At 41.5% G+C, this 23,283-nt stretch overlaps 2 protein-coding genes across 3 annotated transcripts in view; one reads left to right on the top strand and one right to left on the bottom strand.

Moving 5' to 3' along the window:
- Positions 1-10,850, top strand: part of man2b1 (mannosidase, alpha, class 2B, member 1) — a 28,370-nt gene extending 17,520 nt beyond the window's left edge. Inside the window, exons 18-23 of the mRNA XM_030069470.1 lie at positions 2,086-2,173; positions 2,498-2,578; positions 2,671-2,895; positions 3,572-3,721; positions 5,180-5,282; positions 9,531-10,850. Coding sequence (XP_029925330.1) covers positions 2,086-2,173; positions 2,498-2,578; positions 2,671-2,895; positions 3,572-3,721; positions 5,180-5,282; positions 9,531-9,634 — 751 coding nt within the window. The 3' untranslated portion in view covers positions 9,635-10,850. The remainder of the gene's footprint in view (positions 1-2,085; positions 2,174-2,497; positions 2,579-2,670; positions 2,896-3,571; positions 3,722-5,179; positions 5,283-9,530) is intronic.
- Positions 10,851-12,634: 1,784 nt separating this feature from the next.
- trmt1 (tRNA methyltransferase 1) overlaps positions 12,635-23,283 on the bottom strand; it is a 30,742-nt gene continuing 20,093 nt past the window's right edge. For both annotated transcript variants that reach the window (XM_030069686.1, XM_030069600.1), the window contains exons 9-16: positions 22,884-22,953; positions 22,199-22,333; positions 21,684-21,769; positions 20,485-20,593; positions 18,906-18,982; positions 17,396-17,515; positions 14,793-14,907; positions 12,635-12,934 (exon numbers count right to left, since the gene is read on the bottom strand). In XM_030069686.1, coding sequence (XP_029925546.1) covers positions 12,875-12,934; positions 14,793-14,907; positions 17,396-17,515; positions 18,906-18,982; positions 20,485-20,593; positions 21,684-21,769; positions 22,199-22,333; positions 22,884-22,953 — 772 coding nt within the window. In that variant the 3' untranslated portion in view covers positions 12,635-12,874. The remainder of the gene's footprint in view (positions 12,935-14,792; positions 14,908-17,395; positions 17,516-18,905; positions 18,983-20,484; positions 20,594-21,683; positions 21,770-22,198; positions 22,334-22,883; positions 22,954-23,283) is intronic.

Here is a 23,283-nt window from a genome sequence, read left to right as displayed (position 1 = left end):
TACACACACAAAGACAAGAAAAAAAGTCAATTACAAGTTCTTTGAATTATTCTGTTTACACATGCATATCACACATTATCTGATTTGATATGTGCTAATAAGGAATATAAGGAATAAATGCCAGAACAGATATTTAATCAGTTAATTGAAAGGTCACTATATATGTATATATATATATATATATATATAGGTTACTATATAACAGTGAATTAAAATGTTACTATATAAACTAGGCAAAAAAAGTTCTGCACCGCTTTTTCAGTCTATAATTTCTCCCCTTTATTTATACCCAATAGTGTTGTATCTTATATCGTTGTAAAGCCTGATTCGTCCTCTTTCCAATGAGATACAACTTGTAAGGATCCTGCATTTCTGGAATGAGTGGCACCGGTAAATGTGTGGGAAGTGACCAATTTTTTTTTGAGAAAATCCCCTGCAATATTTTTTCAGTTGATCATTTCTCCCATTTAACAATACCGATTGGTGTTGTCTTTTATACCGTTAGAAAGCCTGATTAGTCGCCTTTTCAATGAGAAATAAGTTGTAAGGAGTGTCAATCGATTGGTATGACCAACATGGCTAAACATGTCTGTGCTGCCCCCCCACCCCCCTCCAATCATGCTTTCTAATGTATAAAAGACAACACCATTTATTTATTTATTCCTTATATTCCTTATTAGCACATATCAAATCAGATAATGTGTGATATGCATGTGTAAACAGAATAATTCAAAGAACTTGTAATTAACTTTTTTTCTTGTCTTTGTGTGTGTAATCAACTTGTGAATTTTTATAGTGATATCTGAAAGTCAAATTTTGAACCCCTTTCCCCTGTGTGTTAAAAGGGTGGGGGTTTTTTGGTAATATGTGGTCATATACAGGTGATTTTCAAAACTTTCCACCAATGGGATTCCTTGGGACTTTTTTTTCCCTCACTCAGGACAAACTGGGGATACAAAATCAGTTGAGTTTGCTTCTCTTGCAATTTGTCCGAGGTTGACCCCAGTTTGGGCCTAAAATTACTGGACTAAAATTCTGCAAAAATGCGTGTACATGAAGCTACTCTAGGCAGGTTTTAATGTAAAAAATATTTCCAAAACTAGCACTTTGTCCTCACCTGATGTTGTTTCTTCACTGAGCCCTTTGGTGACGAAATCTCTGACCCACCACAAGCGAAGCCCGACGGCAGAAGCCCGCTCTGTGCACTCGCCATACACGAGTCACACTGAACGAAAAAAGGCATCTCAATCAACGCAAAAATTGGAGGAGCCGCTGCATTTGGCTCCAAAGCTTCTCCCCATAATTGAAACTGCAGAAATGAGGACCATTTAAACGTTGAGCTGGCAGAACAACGCGCCATAAGCATGCAATTTATCAGCCAGTCAGGCCAACAATGAGAACTGTGCGGGCTAAACCTTCAAATTAAGAGCTCATTCCATTTGTTTGTCTCAGTTGACTTTAAATGGTCCTCATTTAAATGAACTCCTGGCAACAAGGGATAGAAAAAAAAATATATATTTTTTTGAAGCCAACACCGATTTTTGATTTCTTCCTGTGTTATGGCTGACACCAGATCCAATACCAGTAAGAATTAAGAAAGTAAGAATTGTTAATTAATATAATTTGTATTGAGTGACACGCTCCTACAAATTAAAGGTCACAAACAAGCCCAATTTAATAATTAGCTAAATATCTGCGATAAATATACTGTTCAGATTGATACCTGTGTTTCTTTTCAAAGCTGATATCGGCCGATACTGATCCCATCCCTCATGGCAGTGCTGAGTAATGCAGCTTTAAAATGTTAAATGTTGTGTTTGGTGTATGAAGTGAGATAGTCATGTGAGGTGTGTGTGTGTGTGTGAGTGTGTATTATTGTGTATTTAAGCGAACTCCTGTCACATAGCTGTGTGTTTGTGGTTGAATGAGCTCAGTTTGACACGCGAGAAGTTTATGTGTGTGTGTGGCTTAGTGAACTGGGCCATGTTAGGTGTCTAAACCATTGTGTGTCGTGTTAGTTTGCTCTGTGTGTGTGTGTGTGTGTGTTTCAATTAAGTGAGCATGTCATGCTGTCGTGTCCCAAAGGAAAGACTTCCGGCCCACATGGGACCTGGAACAGACGGAGCCCATCGCTGGAAATTACTATCCCATCAACTCCCGGGCTTACATCAAGGTCTGCAAGTGTGTGTGTGTGTGTGTGTGTGTGTGTGTTAACGACTTGTAGAAAAGCTAAAGTCACTGTTAAAACTTCATTAGGCAACATTTATATGTAAGAATACACAAATAATAGGATCTAATCTAAGTTGTTGTATCCCAAGAAAAATCATCTTTGAGTTTTTAGTAGCCAGCAAAAAAAAAACAAAAAAAAAAACAAAAAAAACCTGTGAAATAGACAGATTTTTTTGGGAGGGAATGATTCATTTTCTAAGTTCATTTTGTGTATGTGTGTGTGTGTGTGTGTGTGTGTGTGTGTGTGTGTGTGTGTGTGTGTTCCCAGGATGATGTGAACCAGCTGACTGTGGTGACAGATCGCTCTCAAGGAGGAGGCAGCATCCAGAATGGCTCTCTGGAGATCATGGTGAGACACACACACACACACACACACACACACACACACACACAGCCTCTCCCTCTGAGCTCCTCCTCCCTCCCTCCCTCCTCCCCCCGCAGCTCCATCGCCGGCTGCTGTACGATGATGTGCGCGGGGTGGGCGAGCCCCTCAACGAGACCTCCGACGTTTTCCCAGAAGGCCTTGTGGCGCGCGGCCGCCTGCTGCTCACCCTCGACCGCCCGCAGAGCGCCGCCGACACACATCGCCCCCTGGCACAGGAGGTGGTACTGCAGCCGCTCCTGACGTTCACCAGCGGGGATCTGCACCCCAACACACGACTGGAGGTGAGAGAGAGAGAGGGCTTCATTAAAGGGATAGTTCACCCATTTTGGGAAAAAAACGACAATATTTTACTTTCTCTCTATCATTTATACTGTGCTATCTGGTTCCAGTGCTAACGATTAGCCTCCTGTCACTGGGTAGATATCCTTCCAGTTAGCTTTCTTTAAAAAAAAAATAACTGCCTAAAGCTTTTTAAAACGTCATTTTCCAAAAAGAAAATACATGTATGATTATCAAGTCGGAAATGATCGGAAAATATTATCTTATGCTTTATTCCGACACATTATGTTGGCTCAGATTAACAGAAAATAAAACTTCCCATTTGGGGCATTCACTCTCCAAAATAAGAGTGTTCATTCATTCGAAAATACAGTCGTAATCCAATTTGTTTTTATTTAATTGTGAAATCCAATAAGGACAATTGCCATAAGACGTAACTTTTCAACTGTTTTCATGTTCTGTTCACTTCCCTCAATAATAACTTCTCCATGTTAAGTGAATTTATAATTTTGCCAATAAAAACGAACAAACAAGCAAACAAAAAAGTTGTGTAACATTTATATTGGTCATGGAAATTCAAGATTTTAGTTATGGAAAGTCATGGGAAAAGTCTCGAAGTGCTATGAACTCTGACTCGAAGGATTCTGTGTGTGTGTGTGTGTGTGTGTGTGTGTGTAGTTCTCCGGGCTGCAGGATGCGCTGCCCCCTGCTGTCCACCTGCTGACACTGAGCCAGTGGGGCGAAGACTCGGTGCTGCTGCGTCTGGAGCATCAGTACCAGAGCGGAGAGAGCAAGCAGCACACACAGCCTGTCACCGTCAACCTGCAGGTCAGACACACACACACACACACACACACACACACACACACACTCTCTCTTCCACCCTGTCACTGTCATCCTGCAGGTCAGACACGCACACACTCTCTCTCTCTTCCACTCTGTCGTTGTCACGCTGTAGGTCAGGGACACACACACTTCCAGCCTGTCAGTGTCTGCTTGTAGCTTGGTTGCACACAGTCTCCCCCACTGTCACTTGTCAAGTCGCAGGCAGGTCACACACACACACACACACACACACACACATTCCCAACCTGTGACTGTCAGCTTGTGGCGATACACAAGAAGTCAGACACACACACACACAATACACACGAGTACAGACACAAAAACCTGTATTGCTATACTTGCGCGGCTCACTGAGCACATGGACGTCCTGACACTTCATCTGTGATCAAATATCAATCAGTTAAATTAGGAAAATCACCACCACATTCATTCTTAGACTTACCAAAAAAAAAACAAAACAAAATAAAAAAAACTCGACCGCCCTGTCAGGAAATCTGCCGCGTCGCTTTACCGCACAAAACAGGAAGAGGGCGCCGTTCGTTGGTCCTGAGCAAACCGAAGCTCTCAGAGTTTGCGGCGGCTTCTGGCAGATGGTGCAGCGCTGATGGAAAAATCACTTCCCAACATGTTTATCCTCTTCAGTGAAGCAAAAGAGAGAACAAATGTGCACAGAGCGATGCCTGGGAGCGAGGGAGGGAGGGGGGGGAGCGAGGAATAACTTTACCTCTACAACAGGAAGCAGCGGGGTTCATGGGAAATGTAGTCTTTATTTTGAGAGACGACTGATTCTAACTTACTTTTCGGTGCTCATATTATTAAATTATTTTTTGCTGCTGATCAGACTAAGGAAGCAATTTGAAGACATAACTTTGGACTCTACTGACTTAACTTTGTCACACTTTATGCAATAATAATAATAATAATAATAATAAACTTTATTTATATAGCACCTTTGATAACATAAATGCAGCTCAAAGTGCTGTACACTTGTAGCAATAAAAGTTAAAAAAAAAAAAAAAAACAGTAAATAATAAACCAATAAAACCCAATGAAATAAAAGAATTAAATGCATAAGAAGATAAAAAGATAAAACTGCAGCTCAAAGTGCTGTACACTTGTAGCAATAAAACAATAAAAAACAATAAATAATAGACAGTAAAACAATAAAACCCAATGAAATAAAAGAATTAAATACATAAGAAGATTAAAAAAAGAGATAAAACTGGTCATAAGTAATTAATTAAAAGCAAGACAATAGAAATAAGTTTTGAGCTGCTTCTTAAACTTATCGACCGAGGTGATCCTCATGGTATGGTAACACATGCAGAAGTGTGTGCATAGGTACGCTCACACACACACACACACACACACACATACACATACACACACACACCCCGACACACACACCTGTCAACACCATCTTCCCTCGTGTCTCCACAGAAGCTGTTCTCCACTCTGGAGGTGCTCGGGGCGTCGGAGCTGAACCTGTCAGCCAATCAGTGGAAAGAGGAGATGACGCGTTTTGATTGGAAGATCCGTGCAGGTAGAGTACGACCAGTGTGACCGCGCTGTGTGACGCTCTCTGCTGGTTAAAGGTCAATTTGGGCAGGAGGCAGGTGTGCGGTGAGTGCATTGCCCAGCTGACCTCTGACCTCCACAGAGAAAATGGAAAATGCTGGTAAAATATAATCCGTTTTTCAATATATTAGCACTTTTCTAGGGCTGTAGTCTGTTAGTCGACTGGTCGATTTATTGGTCGATACGTTCTTGGTCGACCAAAATCTGATTGGTCGATTATTTGCCATGTTAATTTTATCAGGAGTAAATCACTAAGTGCTAATGGGGGTGTTTTCAGAACAGCCTATTTCACAGGTAACAGTCTGTCTTCAGAACACCCCCCTTGTTTTCACAGTTTTGGATTAGCCCAACCCACTGGAGACAGACAGGTAGGCCCGTATGTTATGAATGGAAGAAAAAATTAGGCCTGGTTTTCCGATTGTTTGCTTAATTAAGAACGTTTAATGAACATTTAGTCCTCTACCATGTCAAAGACGTCGTCAGTGTGGCAGCATTTTACCAAAATAGATGGAAAAAAAGTCGAATGCAAACTTTGCAAACAGCAGTTTGCGTATCACAGCTCAACGACCGACATGGCATATCACCTAAAAACGGTAAGCTAACATGTCTGTGTTAGGTTGCTTGGTCAGTTTTGAGTATAAACATATCAGAATTGGCATATTTCAAAGTTTTATTCTAATAATCGTTTTATAACTGCAGGCGCACACACCCACGACGACGGCAGCTTTACAGTGCTTTTTTCGGAAATCATAGGCTGTGATGTTGCACAGGTGCACGTGATGCAGCGCTGTCAGAGCCGACTGACTCCAGTGTGTCATTCAGTGCAAAATAATTCGGTCAAAAACGATTTAAAATACTGCAGATACTAGTTGTTTATGTTTATTTATAATTCATTTAGGTGGACAAGGCTACCAGGTAGGCTACTGCCCAGTTATTATAGTAATTAATCTAAAAATAGTACCTTTTTTTTTTGTTTGTAATCCCGCCGCCCCCGATTAGTCGACTTTTGGTCGAAATTCCAGGACTTTAGTCGACCAAGATTTTCTTAGGTTGACTACAGCCGTACACTTTTCAATGCAGCAAACATGCCAGACATGAATTCAAAATGGTCTAACAGAACAGCACAACAGCGAAAACATGAAGGAAATATCAGGGAAATTAGTCTGGTGAAAAACGCACCATATTCCATGACTAAATAATAACTAATTTTTATTTATCAGTTGTTAGCACACAGACCCTGGCCTGTTTTGTTTTTTTGTTTTTGTTTTGTTTTTTTAACGTGTTGCTGTATATTTATTAACGGTGGCACAAATGGTGACAAAACCTGAGAGAAAAAGCATCCAGCTCTTTTTGACTGTCACTGTTGCTCAGGAGGTGATAAAACAGTGCCTTCAAGTGCATCTTATTTACAAGTTTTTTTTTTCTCTTTTGTTTTTTATTCACCATTTAGTGCATACATGCAACTCTATACAACAACAAACCTACGTACAGTCGTGACAACAATAGCGACTAGCAATAACAACAGAACAAAAACAAAATAAACAAAAATAAAACAAATAGCGTGATTCGTGTGGGTTTGAATTTCAGGTGGGTTTGGTTTGGTTTTACTGGTCGCTGGCCTGCTTTTACATTAGCTGTTTGCTCTGTAGGATCACAGGTTTGAGTTAAAGCGGCTCCATTCTGGTGTCGGGTTTGAATATTTGAGCGGCCTACAGTAGCTGTGTGCTCACTGTAACACGCTCGGTCAAGCACAACTTCCCAAGCATCAACGAAGCGGCATCGAATGTATTAATATCCACACGGAGAGAGAGAGAGGCATGTGACCGGGCTCATGCCAAACTGCTGCAGACCCACGCCGGCCAACGGAGCTACCCGACTTTCACCGGTGAATATTTCAAAAGCACTAAAATTACGGACACAACAAAACCTAAAGTCTGTTTGTAATTTGTTCAAAGTTTGTGCAGAGGCAATATCAGAGTGTCTGTGGTCTACTGAAATGTATTTACTGCTATTTTTGGTTATTTTTGTGCAGCCGTTATGCAGCGTTTTGATGTGAAAGACCACATTTTCCACTTTTAGCGCCTTTGTTGGCCTGTTTTGAGTCATGGGGTTGAAAGCTGTCTTTTTTTTAATCATGAAAAACAAGGGGTTCCATGATCAGCAGCAGAATTACAGTGTAGTGATGTAGCGAGACCGCCCTCGCACCGGAGCTGGCAGTCGTTCACACTGTCGAAGTACCTTTGAGCAAAAGACAAATCCCTACCGGCTCCACGGCTGCCGCTCTGTTATCTGACCTCTGACCTCAACTGTGATGGCTGACAAGCGGGAAAAAACAAAACAAAAAAAAAAAAACACTTTCCTTTAGGAGAATTTCTCCTTTGGGAATCAGTTGAGTGTGTCCCAAAAAAAAAAATTAAATAAAAAATAAAAAACCACCAGCCAAATGTTGGTAAATTTGTCTTCTCTTGTCAGCCGATTTGGCAGGAAGCTGCTGTTGGTCACCTGCCAGAGATGCTGATGGGCCATTTGGCCGGTAGTTTGAAGGTTGTGTTCGGTTTGACTGTTAAAACGAAGAGAGTGGAGGGCGAGCGCTCGAGTCCGGCGGCCCCTCCGAACACGGCGAGGACAGCAATCACTGCTCCATTACTGTCAGATTAGACGTAAAGACGATTTCCCCGCAGGGAGCAGTTAAGTCGACAGTTTATTCTAATGGGTCACAAATGCAACGTTAATGGCTCATAGGTGTAACTGTAACCTGCAATGTGCTTTACTGCCGAGCCAGGAGGTATTTTGTCCGAGTCATAAGTCAGAAGTTTTCAGCGCCCTGTCACAGTTTATCAAAGGAAAACTTTATATTACAAAAAAAAAAAAAAAAAAAAAGGCAGGAAGGAGGTGCTGCTGGGTTTTCATTGTCACTGCTGGAGCTCAATGCATGGAATAACCATTTCATGACAGCGTTTTAACTGTTTATTCTCACTTATGAAAGGAAGAACTCTTCCCATAAACCCACAGCGCCCCCTAGCAGTTCTTATAAGTGAAATGCCTTTATTTTACATGGCGAATTTTTTTTTAATTTTTTTTTCATTGGTGCAAAGTACACAAGACAGGACGGGGGTGGAGACAAAAGGTGAAAAGGCATGAGATAATTCCAGACAGAGTAAAATAAAAATAAAAGCAAACAAACAGCCAAAAACACAACAAGAAAGAGAAATAAATAAATATAATAAATATAATAAAAAATAATAATAAAATAAATACAGAGATAAATAAAAAAAAAAATAATAATAAAAATAAAAAGTAACGATAATAATAGCAAGAATGACAATAAAACAGTATTGTAATAATAAAAAATAATAATGACAATGCTGCTACTACTATTACTACTACTACTGCTAATGATAATAATAATAATAATAACAATAATAATAGTGATACATATTATGACGATAGAGCCAGTCAGTTACCACTGTTAGGATCGGTTGATTTTGTGTGTGTGTGTGTGTGTGTGTGTGTGTGTGTGTGTGTGTTCATCAATGTGTGAGTGCATCTGCAACAAAGGAAAAAGAAGATAGAGGGAGAGAGAAGGGGGGCGGGGGTGAGTCAGAATTGAATGAAGATAGGGTTAGGGGAGTAAAGGGGGAAGACATTAAATTAAAAATGAAAATAAGAAAGATGAAAATAAGTAAGTGACTGAATAAGTGAATGCATAACTAAATATATAAATAAATGGTTCGTAGGAGTTTGGGGGGGCTGCTCAGGCCGAGGTTGGTCTGTTTTTAAAAATATCAAAATGTGGCAACACAGCAGCGTTTGTGTTCTGTAAAGTTTTACAATGAAAAATAAAAATAGGTATTTTATTTATAAAAAAAAAAAAAAAAAAAACGTGTGCCTTGGGTTTATTTGAGGAGGCTTGCCTTTTACAGTGGAGATTGATTGAATATAATGAAGTTATGATTCCACACATCTAATTATTTTTTCCCCATTTTCTTTACACATTTATTTGAGTTTGACATTTGACCTTTGAACTGTTATTTTCTGAAATTGTTGGTGATATTGGCTTGGAATTTTATTCTGTTGGAGGTCGCTTTCGATAGCAATGTTAGCTATTTTCCGAAAAGATATGGGATGTTTTTTTGTAATTTTTTTTTTTAAACGGTACGGTGTCATTTTTGATAAATCTGTCGGTAAAACGGTGGACCTTTCTGTCTTCCAGGTGAGAAGCCCCGGCCGAGGCGGCCCGCAGACCCGTCCGTGTGGGAGGTGACCCTGAAGCCCATGGAGATCCGCACCTTCATGCTCCGAGTCAGACTCAGATAGCCGATCGCCGGCCGGGGTCCGAGTGGCAAGTCCGTTTCAAAAATTAGCCAATGCGATGCCAATCAGACGCGTTCCCGCCCGCTTTACTCTTCACTCTCGCCCGGATCTGATTCCACCGGGCGAGGCTGTACCGACGTTTGAGATTGGACGGAAATCTGTTGCCAGTCAAGGAGATTATCCTGTGTTCACACTGCAGGCCACTTGGGTCACTCTATTCACACTGATTAGATGCAGTATGTCGAAACAATAGTCCTTTCGAATTTTTACCGAATACACTTTTGTTAAGATGATTCTTGTGTCCTGCTAAAACTTGAAATCAACTTTTTTTTTTTTTTTTTTTTTTGTCTAGCTGAAACAAGGAAGTGCAGAAATAGTCAAGTTGTGGCGTGTTGAATGTTCAACCGAGTTTCTGTGGTCGCTCAGCTCTACAGGAAACCAAAGGGCTTCCCGGTGGCTTGTAAATCACCTCGCTCGGTGTGAAGACGGGGTTAGACGCGTGTGGAAACCAAGATTTGATTTCTAAATATGTGATCTCCCCCCATGGCTGTTTTTAAAATGTGGAAAAGAACCCGTGTTTGATGAATGGGATGAATTCTGATTCGCTGTTTGCAGTCATGGGCGTTCCTGGTTCATGTTCAGGATTGTCATGCGCTGCGTTCGAGGTTGCCGTTTTTTTCCAAGAGGGAAAAAAAAACCTCAATCAGCACTGTCATATCTTTTGTCAATTTTACAAGAATGTCCTTAATCTTAACATCGACATCCGGGTTTGTTGGAGATTACACAGTGGATCGTGGAAGGATTTTAAATCTAGGGAGTATTTTTCACTTGTGAGTTCTGTATATATGCTGAAGCTGCCTTTTCCTCCCGCACACGCATCACTCAGGGCGAGGCGGCGAGGCCGAAGAAGACTCCCGCTCACTTTGAAACACAAACGAAGCGAGAGCTAAAATACCACTTACCGACTTTGGAACAGAAAAGACACATTTTTCCAGCCCATACATGGTTTTCACCCACACAGAAAACTGTCCGGTCTCGAGTTTTTCTCGCTACGACAAACGGATGCCAACTTGGAATGACTGACTGATCTGTGCAATAAGTGTAATCTTTGTATTTCTGTCAAACGTGCGCCTGTGCCATACATGTAAAAAAAAAATTTTTGTACTGATCTCCAAGCAGCTCATATTAAAAAAAAAAAAAACTGCCTCATGTTCTCGTTGTGTTTATTTTCCTTTCACATGTGCATGAACTCACAGCGACGGAGGGCAGCCAGCCGTCCCAGCAAACATTTTGGCAATGAATAGATGTTGCACCAATCCTGAAAACCGGTGTAAATACACTAAAATTAAAAAAAAGTTAAGGTGACATGTTATGCTGCGTTCAGAAAGTCCTCATCCACTCGTACGATCAGGAAATGTCATGTGACCAACTCATATTCACCAGGGGTTTGTATTTCAGTGGTAAGGGGGGGGTCACATTATGATGATGAAAAAGACAATTCATATGGATTCTGCTTACCAGTGATCTTGTTCTCATATTTACAACTACTGTAGATTGGTTGTTCAAGTGCACATTTCTGGCGGTAAACTCGGAAATTTCGGAATCTTTGAAATGACGAGGATCGGCCAAAAGCACCATGAAACTGTTAGCTGCACGATTACGACCTAAACATCACTTTGAAACAGCTTCAAACACAGCTTTAATCAGAGTTTTTTTAATTTATTATTTCTTATTATGAACATTTTGTTTGGCTTTACGCTGAACCGAAATGACGAGGATCGGCCGAAAGTACCATGAAACTGTTAGCTGCAAACACTACTTTAATCAGAATTTTAAAAAAAATATTATTTATGAACATTGTGTGCTTGTTTGGCTTTACGCTGAACTGTCAAATGCTAGGCTTTCTGTACGGGAGATCGATTCCAGAGACACACACTTTGATGCACGTCCCAGTCTTCCTGCATCATTTCCTGATAGATAGATAGATAGATAGATAGATAGATTTACTTTATTGATCCCAAACTGGGAAATTCTTATGCTACAGCAGCATCAATACAAACATAAAAATAAAATAAAATTAAGCAGAATTATATACAATAAAGACTATATACACTACTCACAAAAAGTTAGGGATATTTGGCTTTTGGGTGAAATTTATGGAAAATGTAAAATGTTCACGCTACAGTGATATTATATCATGAAAGTAGGGCATTTAAGTAGAAGCATACACTGGTGATTTCCTCATCTCAAACAATTTCTTGAAACAAAAGCCAACAACAGTGGTGGGTATACCACAACAAAAAATGTCAGTGTCAATAACTTGTCATGTGCCCTTGAGCATCAATTACAGCTTGACAACGATGTCTCATGCTGTTCACAAGTCGACTTATTGTCTGCTGAGGCATGGCATCCCACTCTTCTTGAAGGGCGGCCCTCAGGACATTGAGGTTCTGGGGTACAGAGCTCCGAACCTCTACACGGCGACTCAGCTGATCCCATAGGTTTTCTATGGGATGCAGGTCTGAGAAAGTGCAGGCCACTCCATTTGAGGTACCCCAGTCTCCAGCAGCCGTTCCCTAATGATACGACCTCGATGAGCTGGAGCATCAAACACCTGATGTGAATTTTGCCGTTAAACTCCTTGTTAGAGAACAGCAACTTGTGCAAAAAGTACTGAAACATTGAACAGTTGGACATGTGCATTCAAAAGTTTACAGAAGGTCACATTAAGTTCACCTGTAAAGATTATAATGCATTTTAGGTTCATCCTGAAATTTCACCTGAAAGCCAAATATCCCTAACTTTTTGTGAGTAGTGTATACAGATGGTAATAAATAAATATGAAATCTAATGAAAGCCAAGTGACATGATAACACGGTTGAAGTAAATATTAAATTTCGTGTCGTATTTACACAATCGAACGTCCCGTAGCATCCAAGTCATCAATAAAAGTGAAGAGTTTCTATCCGCTCAAACTGTCCAACACATGACAAAACACCTGGAGTTGGGGTAAGGACTTTATTGGACTGCCAAAACAGTCAAACAAACTAAAACAGAAGGCCGCGGCACAAAACAGCCTTATGCATACGTATATTTCTTGCACAGTTCATGAGTTGCGTCCCTGTCCGAACATGTCCAGAATGCACAGAACCTGCATTCAAACTCCCTAAAAAAATAAGGAATAAAAACAAAAAGGCTGATGAAACAGTTAAAAAACAAAAAAATAAAATAAAAGAATGAGAATCACTCCGTTTTCTCGGCGTCATGGGAGTAGCAGCAGTCGTCTCCGTGGGTGCACGTGCCCTGGAAAAGGACGACAAAGCAGACTTGAACACAACGGAGCAGTGATTGCTTTCCTTGTAATGTTTCACAGACGGTGGTGGATTTCAACGTTTGCCTGGACTCTCTCTCTTTTTTTTTTTTGTTTTTTTCAAACCAGTCAAACTGATGTTAGAGCCGAGTACGAGCTCCAAACATCAGGCAAACAGAGGTAACCGTTGGCTGCGGCCGGTGAATGTGATCAGCCACCCTGGCAGGCGACCAGCGGTGGCGACCTGCCAAGGCGTCTGATGGACAAGACAAATCTACCCGGTGTTCATGTCCCACCCAGGACGCGACCACTTAACAAGGGTAATTATTATTAATAAGGGAGCCGTCACCCTTTAATCCCCACTCGGCTCGCACGTCCCGGTCCCTCCCCTACAGTACACGATGTGCCGAGATGATTTTCCTTGCGGGGAAACCGACTCCCAGCTGTTTTTAATGTGTTGCAGTCGAAACCGTGATTATGTCGAGCGAAATTGTTCAAAGCTGGCAAAACAAACACTATTTCTGATGAAATATGGCTGATAAAAGCTCCTAAAACAATAAACAGCGCAGGAAAAGACAGGGAATCCAGTGTTTGGAGACAATAAGTCCAATTGTGCTTAGTAAAAGCAGGCTGGCACTTCCTCTGCATGAACCCCCTGAACTCTGACTTTCCCTTAAATTTCCTCTTGAGTAGCTTCAATGTTAGAACAAGAAACTTTTTTTTTTTTTTTTATCTATATTGTACAGCAATGTCACATACATATTCTGTATCTGCTGGCTGAAATGCTTCATCACACTTCTGCTGAGGGAACTATTCAAAACCGAGATGCTGTTGTTTTACGGCTGCAGCGTTACAGCAAAGAGAGAAAATATCTGGATGTTTTTGTGCATCATTTTACACACAGTTCCCTGGAATTCAGCAGGATATATTTGGTGTCTTTGGAAACCATGGGATCTCCACCAGAATTTAAAATGAGGGACTGCGGGTTTGAGCAAAGCGCAGCATGCATTTAACGGACCCGCCGATGGGACTGACAGGGCGGAAGAGGTTTTATTCACAGCGGACGTAAAGCGAAAAGAAAACTCATCAAAAATAAGGCTTCTGAAAGGTGGACTGAGATATTACCATACTTTCCAGAAGCTTTAATTAATATTTTTCCCAGACTTAACAGCAAGCAACACAGGTAAAAGCACCATTTGACCATTTTTTTGAGTTTTTCCCCGCCTTCGTCATGTTATGTCTCAGCTGAGAAAAAGAAAATACCCTGAAAGCCTTGAACGTACAGAGGTAGACTCAACATGCAACCACAGACGCTGCAACACCTACAGGAATTCAAAATTCAACAGAAAATTTGAAGCCGAAAAACACGTCAGTCCCGCCCACGCCGCTTGACTGACAGGTGATCTCTGGGAAGTCCAGTGCAGAAGCACCGCGGCGACGAGAGCTCGGCACCAAAGACAGTCAGTCCATCAGAAAACAGAGGCCTCGCAGACGTCCGCTGAAACTCATCCAGGTATTTTACGTCTTTAAAATCAACGACAAGAAACAAACTGCGGCAGACATTGCTGGCTTTTCATCAGTTGATTTTTATTGCCTTGGACTAAAAATCAAAATGACCCGTTTTGTTCAGACTAACACGATCGGATCATGAAAAGCGAGAGAAGTGGGAGACAAGTGGGAGGTATCTGAAACTGCAAAAACTTCCCACGGCCTGCTTGTACTTTACCACCAGCAGGCTGATGTCAGTGTCCCCCCACCTCCCCCTCCAGCTGGCCGCCCGTGTTTACAGTAAATCCTGTTTGACACCGATAACGTCCCGTCCCGCTGCTTCCTCCGGGTAAGAGAACTGACCTTTTTAAACCTCTTGCAGGGGAACTTCTTCAGCTCGGAGGAGTCCGTGGTCTGGTTCTTCCTCTTGTTCTGGAACTGCTTCCTCCTGTCCTGCAGGTCGCCGGAGATTCCACCGCTGGAGGGGGAGAGAGAGAGAGAGAGAGAGAGAGAGAGGAGAGGACGAGAAGTTAAAAGAGAAAGACGCGAAGAGGCGGACGAGGGAAGCAAAATGGTAGACAAGTAAGAAATTGAGCTGGAAACAAAGGTTTTCTGTTGCGAAACTGCAACGTCTTTACGGAAGAAAACGGAAAAGGAAACGTTAGAGCAGAACTCTTTTTCCAAGAAAATACGTCGCTTTTATCGACTTTTTCATGTCTTTTCAAGTCCAAATGATACAAAACGGACTGTGGCCTAAACATCGAAACACAAACCCAACCGTGTTAACTATTAAATCTTTAGGTAGGACCGGTGACAGAAGGAAAGACAGAGTCGGATTGGGTTTAAAGGCCGGTTCACAGACGTGGCCGGACACGAGGGGCACGAGTTTGACCACGCACCAGCTGAAAAAACTCAATCAACGTGCAAAGCAACCACGACGACAAACATGCACCTCCCAACAGCGACTGGCTGTGCAGAGAGGCAGGAAGGATGTGGGGGGAACTTCCATCGAGGAGGTGTTCAGTCTCGGAAAGAACGTCCGAGACTCGGGGAAAGGACGCAACTTAAGAAAAACAAGGCAGGCGAATGAAGGCGGGTTGAAGAAACACGGGAAAGAAGCACGATTTAGGGAAACACAAAAAAAAAAAAAATAGATGGAAGGAAGGAAGGAAGGAAGGAGAGAGAGGAGCGAGGGAAGGAAAAGAGAGGGAGCGTATGGAGGGACGGACGGTGTGTATGAGCCGGTCGTCGCATGTTGTGTCGGTGTGTTTGGCTTTAAACACGAACACCGACCGTAATTGCACCATTTGAACAGGGAAAATGTCATTTGGCAACTCCAAAGACCGACAACCGAGATGAGGGGAAAAAAAAAAAAAAAAAAAAAAAAAACAGTGGAAAAAGCTGAATTTCCATGGAAATATTCATTACGGATTTAAGAATTAAATCTGTTCATGCAAATTCTTGATGCACAGGTTTTTGTTTTTTTTTTATTTTTTTATTTTTTGTTTTTTTTCCCCTGCGTAGGCCGCCAAAGCCTTTTTCTCTTTTTGTCATCAAAGTGGCCAAAAAAAAAAAAAAAAAAAAAAAAAAAAAAACACAAAGGACTGAGAAACACTTTGAAGCTTTTGACTTTCGATGCAATGCGGCAAACATTAGTAATCTCGTTAATTTGCTAAGCCGCAGTAACAGCAGTAGATATCCCCTCAGCGGCTGTGTAGGTGGGACTTACACGATGCTTCTTGGCTAAAAACACAATCTGCTGCCAGCGAGCGCAGCTTTTAAGAAGGGGACGCGCTGATATGGTTTTTCTGAGGCCATCGCCAATATCCAGTATCTTCCCACCCATATGGCCGACGCGGATATGAATTTTTCCATCAGAATTGTAATGCGGCTGCAGCACAGGGGGAGCTTTTCAGACAGGCCTGTGTTAAACCTACAGCACAGACCTTTTACATTTAAGAAAAAAAAAAAAAAAAAAAAAAATGGTTTTAACATTCAACCTAAGGCCACACAAGCTCACACAGCGACGAATGAGCCCATCATCCACTGATAAAACCTGCATTTTGCATTTTGCATTACACTTTACATTTCAACAATTTAAAATTATAGCATGGCTGATGAGTTTGACAATTTCTTTGACTTTTTTTAATCCTGTTTTTCCTCAAAGGCACTGTCCTGCATGATCTGCAAATGTGTTTTTCAGCAGAACCGACAAACCATATAGAGATTTTAAAAAAAAAAAAAAAAAGTTCCAGGTGTAAGCTGATTGTTTTTAAGCAAAATGACCGAGTTAGTTTCACTCTGACACACTCCTCGAAAAAAAATTCCCCAATCGGTCAGATTTTGGTGGTGAATATAATACTAAAATACCAAGATTACACCCAGTGAGTGCTGAGGAAAATGAAAAAAATGAATGAATGAATGATCCAAATGTTGTCTTTTTAAATCTGATATCAGCTGATATAAATAAAGGAAACATCACATGATCCCAGTTCAGGTTCAGAGGTCTTAGAAATGTTTGGTGTTTTGATCTAAAGCAGAAATCAGCCCAGTTACGGTGACCCATGTATGCATTTATTTATTTACTGATTCATTTATTTATTTTAGCAAAGGTCCGTCTAAGAAGATATTGTTGATTCCATATACAGGATGAATTATCAGCGACAATCTGATCACTTTAAACTCACAATAAGCTCCTATATTACAATAATATTATATCACCTACTGAGTAAAAAAAAAATCTATATAAGAATATTTAGGAAAAATAAATATTATCATCAGTTTTTTAAAGTGACGACATGATGAATGATGTCACCGACTGGCAGATCTGCATGTGATGGGCACCAACAAACGCCCGTTTCAACTCTGCTGAACGACCCTGGATAATCCAAATCACTCCTGCGGCTACGTGTGTGTCAGTGTGTGTGTGTGTGTGTGTGTGTGTGATGTGGTTGCATGGTTCTTACCCGGCCTTTGCACGAGCCTTTGGCCCCCAGAAGGCCTGCGGATTCTCCTGAAAGCGGGTCAGGTGGCGTTTACGGGACTGAGGGTTGGCGTCCTCCCGTACAGTGAAACACGCCTGCAGGCTGCACACACACACGTACACACACACGCACATGCACACGCACACAGAGTCATACACAATCACTCGCTTTATTTTCAGCTACATCAAAAAGGCTTCTGGCAAGACATTTAAATTTATTCTTGCATGTTTCCTGGAATAAAGTTCAGTGCAACTGTCTTGTGCTGGAAATCAGCTGCACAGTCAGGCTTATGAATTTAAAGGCATAATCCGCAACATTTCTGCTTTAAAACGATTAAAAACAACTACATATTTTGTTGAATTGCGTACCTACAGTACAGTGGTCCCTCGTTTATCACGGGAGTTACGTTCTAAAAATAACCCGCAATAGGCGAAATCCGCGAAGTAGTCAGCTTTATTTTTTACAATTATTCTAGATGTTTTAAGGCTGTAAAACCCCTCACTACACACTTTATACACTTTTCTCAGACAGGCATTAACATTTTCTCACTTTTCTCTCTTGTTTAAACTCTCAAAGTTCAAACCTTCGTAGAAAAATGTAAAAAAAAAAACATGCAAAATTGCACACAAAAAAAATCCGCGAAACTGCCAGGCTGTGAAAGGTGAACCGCGTTATAGCGAGGGACCACTGTATCCCAAACTTTCCTAAGAAAACTTTCCCAAAGTTAAAGGTTAAGGTTACTGGAGAGCAAGGCAGTGTGTGTGAGAGTTTTTGCAAATCTAGGGTTCCCATTAAGCGTTGCTTCCTGCTCTTTGCGCCGCTCAGTCGTGCTTGAACGGGATTATTCGATGCCATTTGTTGCACGTTCTGTCGCTGAGGCACAAACGTACGGGTGAACCGAACGACCCCAAGAAGACTACGGGACGAGAAGAGAGGTGAAACGAGGGTAAATATTAAATATCGGAGCGGCATTTCTCATACGACAAGATGCTCGAGCTACAACGAGATGTCGACCTCAACTTGTATTTGACAACGACGACGACATCTCCCATGATCCCACGCTCCTTCACGGCATCAACAAACACCATCTTTTGCTATTGTTTTGATTGAAAGAGATTACACATTTAATTATACAGCTGTGGGATTAAATGTTTAATTTCTGCATGGCAATTTCTGCAATTTGCTGAGCTGCCCTTTACAAAAACAGCAGGATCTGATTTCCTCTTGGCTTTTGTTTGGGCTCTAGTATCACTTTATTTTTTATATGTATCTTGTTATGATCATAGTGTACTAACATTTCATCCGTTTCTGTTCCGACCCGCTGTTTTCCCATTTGTCCCGACCGACTTTTAATGTCTGATTCGTTCATTTGATTTTACTTCTGGGACTCTGTAACGTGTCGTTCTTCCTCTGCTGTGTTATAAAACAAATAACAACAATAAGGTTATCAGAGTTGTCGCCCCACGTGCACGGGTCCCGTCACCTGTCTCACCTGGGCTCGGTGGAGAGGATCTTGAAGGCCGGGCTGGTCTCCGACAGCTTCTCCCTCTTCACAGGATTGGCCTTCTCCTGCGGCAGACGACAACCGATCAAAATGAAGTGAGCGCTTCCGTTTAGATGCATGTTAGAAATCAGATAATCAACCCAAAAGCCCAGTAATTAGGTCCCGACCCCCAACTTCACCTGACTCTCAAACTGAAGCAGGCGGCGGCAGATGTGTTTTTTAGTTTCCTTAGATTTCCATCAGATCTGTGGCGTAATTTCACTTTTTTCCCCGTGGGTTATTGATCAAAAGGGCCCCCTGTCAAATTCTTAACCCAGACCTCAGAGGTAATAAAAACCCGTTTGGGAAAAACGATGCGCGCACAGACGCACAGTGGAGAGGTGCGCCTTTTTCAATTATTGCCCTACAAGAAAGAGCAGGTTGTGTGCGCAAAAAAACGATTTTCAGCAACTTCATCCTGCATGGTTGGTAGCCTACATGTATTATAGGAGCTTCATAATTGTTAAATCTGTCAATGACCGTCAATCTGTTCTGATTTGCATTTGTTATTCATTTTACATGCATATAATTACAGAATAAACACAGCAAATTTCACTCACCTTCAGCAGTCTTTTCTCCGCTTTCCTCCTCACTAACGTTGGATTCAACTTTATTTTTGTAAAATGTATTCATTGGTTTTTTGGCTGCAACTGCTGCATCTTTTTTAATTCTTTATTTTCTTTTTAGTGCTCCCGATTTCTTCCCCATTCTAGTAGTGTTAGACTGTCACGAGCTAGCTAGCGACCGCGTGCGTTGCGTTCTGGTTTCTCGTTCCTTCTAGCTTGGCTTTTAGAACTCTCAGATATAACAAACCAACCACGCAACCAGGCGACGGTAGCCTGCAAGGGTTTGATACAGCGATCATGAATCATTTTTGACAGCGTCTATTATTTAGGTAAGACAAAAAGGAAGTCACAAATATTAACGGTAAATGGTGAAATTATTTATTTTTTTCCAGCAAGGGGCCCCCAGGTCAGGCAAAGGGGCCCATGGGTCATAAAACCCATGGGCCTATGGCAAATTACGCATCTGCATCAGACGTAATGTTGCCATAAAAATATTAAACATCCCTCAGTGACCCTGTAGAGCATGTAGTTTTTTCTCTAGTACAGTGTGTGCCTGTTTATTGTTGTTTATCACATCGGTTTACTTATCTGCTCTCTCCCCTCGCACATGAGCACACAGAAAAAAATGCAATAATCGCGTTTCTGCAGGAGAAATCCAGCCGCCTCACGCCCATTTCCCTTAATCTCTTGTCCAAATTATGGAAACCGTCTTTGTTGTTTACGCTGCGTTTGAGTAACCGGGGGCAAACGACCCGATGATCAAGGTGCATGTGACCTCACTGACATTAATATTCACCCGCAGCCGCTGACGGGAAGTTTTCTGGTGTTTCCAGAAGTTTCATCAAAGTGTTTTCAGTCTGATTCAGCCAAATAGCTGTGATCACACCCACCCACACACACACACACACACACACACGTGCATGCCTCAAATAGAAGCAGGGTGTCAAATCAGTGAGGTTTACCCAGCAGCGCATTATGTCCCAGATGACTGAAGGAGGCGCGTCCGTCTTGATGGCGTTCTTACAGGCGTGAGAGAGGGAGACCCTGTGACCCGCGTGGAGGAGAGCCGACCTGCAGGATTACAGCATTGATTCATTTATTTTCGCCATGAATTTATTCATAACGTCAAACAAATGACAAAACAGGGCCATAATGACAAGAAAGTTTCACAATGCAACACTGAAACACAACAACAGCAGATTCAAGTTTTCATTTTCACAACTTTTCTGCTCTGGAGATAGAAGCAATCTCATTGGTTGGGTAAAACCAGTGGGTGGAGCCACATAACCAGTGGAAAAGACACAAGCTAAGAGAGGAAGTACCAAATATTTTGTAGCTAGTTAGCTGGCCCCCCTTCAAATACAGTCAAGGTCATAGTTATGAACGAGTAGCTATAAAAATGTCAGGGTGAGTTATATATTTTGTTTATGTTTTGACCCGAGTTTAATATTTTTCAGATGGTTTACTTTCACTGCAAAAACATTGGCTGTTTGGCTCCGCCCGCTTAAATTTTAACTCAGTTTTAACTCGATAAAAACAAATTTATTGCAAAACGTTGCGCACACATGCACGGCACTTCATACTGCAGTTGCAATATTCAGGAAAAAATACCTTTTGTCAATATTGTGAATTGTAGGAAGAAAAAAAAAATTATGGAGCCAGGGGAGGGGAGGTAATATTCTGAGGAAAAAAAAGCCCTCAGATTTCTGAGATTAAACTCATAAATTTATGGGAAAAAATTAAAACCGTGAATATTCTTTGAGATTAAAGTGGTATATTTACGGAAAAAAAAATAAAAAATTATGAGATCACAGTCATTAATTTATGAGAAAAAACTCACAAATTTATGAGATAATAAATTTTAAAAGTTCTGAGATTATAAAGTTACAAATTTGCGAGAGAAAAAAAAATCAATTTTTTTTCCCCTTACACTATCAGATTTAATAACAAGGAAATACACAGAATCACAACATTATCATAAGCATCCGGACTTTGAAGAGATCTCAACATTTTCTGGCTTTTTTCTCATTAATTTGTGAATTTTTTTCTTGTAAAGTTATGAATTCAGATTTTTTCTCAACTGCATATATTTTTCCCCTCCCTACAATGGCCATAATATTCCATCATATTGTGTGTGTGTGTGTGTGTGTGTTTCTCCCACCTGAACTGGAGCAGCTGTGGTGTGTTGCAGTGGATGGTGCTGCTCAGATTATCCACAGTGTAGTAGAGAGGTGCGTCCTCTAACTCCTGCAACAAACAGCACATCGTTACCACGTTACCATCGGCTTGCCGACCGAGGGAAGCGGCTCACACCCAGACTGCTAGAGAGCCACTTCATGTCACTCAAAATCAAGTTCACAAGAAAATACAGAAGCCACATTCTGCAAATTAATGAATTACCTGCAAAAAAAAAACAAACAGCATCATCATTCCATGCTATGTTATCCTTCATTGGTGTCTCTTTTGTTTATTTACTTATTTACTTAAATGCTGGACCCTTGCCCCAAATTGAGGCAATGTTCCTTTAACACTGCCTGCAGTACCAGACAGGTTGGGTCACCACAAGACAACAAAAAAAAAAATATAAGTCACAAGTTTAGACTATTTGCAAGTCAATTTATTATGTATATTTCTGAATCTGAGCCCCACTGGATGATCGTGACCCTCCCTCCTCACCTCGGTGACCATGCTGAGGACGCCCTCGATGCGTTTGGACGTTCCAAAGCGGGACGGATTCCCCGACACGGCCGACAAAACCCTCTGGACGAACGCCGTGTCGTGAAGAGGCTCCGCCCAGATGGGACCACCCAGCTACGAAGAGCAACGACAGGGGCTTCAGCTGTGTGTGTGTGTGTGTGTGTGTGTGTGTGTGTGTGTGTGTGTGTGTAGTAGTGAACATGTACAGGAAAGAAAACCACACAAAAGCCCAGGTCTTATCACCACACCTGGAGATGGTGGCTGGATATGGGCACCACTGAGTGCATGTATCAAATCTCTAATTTTCTGTGTGTGTGTGTGTGTGTGTGTGTTCGCTTCTGAAAAATAACCTTTATCTGTGTAGCACATTTACAAAAAAACAGTCACAAAGCACTTCAATGGCAGCAAAATTAAAAAATCTGTTTTTAACATCTTCTGTGGAGCACAGTGTAACTTTTTAAAGGAGCTGTACAAGTAAATCTTTAATATTGTTATTACATCATCATCATTATTATTATTACTATTATTATTATTATTATTATCATTATCATTATCATTATCATTATTCTTGCTACAGATGAACACCCAGTCCGACTCCAGGTAAATACATGACAGTCAGTGTGTTGGCTGCAGGTGTGTGTGTGTGTGTGTGTGTGTGTGTCACCTGATGTCTCTGTCCGCAGTGTTCACACTCCGGTCCGACAGGCGGCCCGGTGGCAGCCGAGTACTTCATCCTGAAATCACAAGCGACTCGAGTTCAGCACAGGCGCTGTCCGACCCGCAGCGGCGGCGAAAACACCGAGGGGACGGTCGTCTGAGAGAATTTTCAAAACTGAGAGTCGCACTCGCTCTCGTCTACGATGCTTTTACACACACACACACCAAAGGGACTGTTTCACCTTTCGAGGCAATTCCCTAATCTCTACATCCTCAACACCTTATTAAAAATAAATGGGGACATAAATAAATAAATTTGAATAAAGCTGTCACTCATTTTATCTGTCAGTGTGGCGTTCAGGTGCTTATCAGTCCTCAGTTGGGTCCACATCTCCAAATGTATTTAC

This window comes from Myripristis murdjan, chromosome 1 (assembly GCF_902150065.1).
Source record: "Myripristis murdjan chromosome 1, fMyrMur1.1, whole genome shotgun sequence".
NCBI classification, from domain to species: Eukaryota; Metazoa; Chordata; class Actinopteri; order Holocentriformes; family Holocentridae; genus Myripristis; species Myripristis murdjan.
Note: the sequence above shows the minus strand (reverse complement) of the source record. Positions and strands in the feature narration are given on the sequence as shown.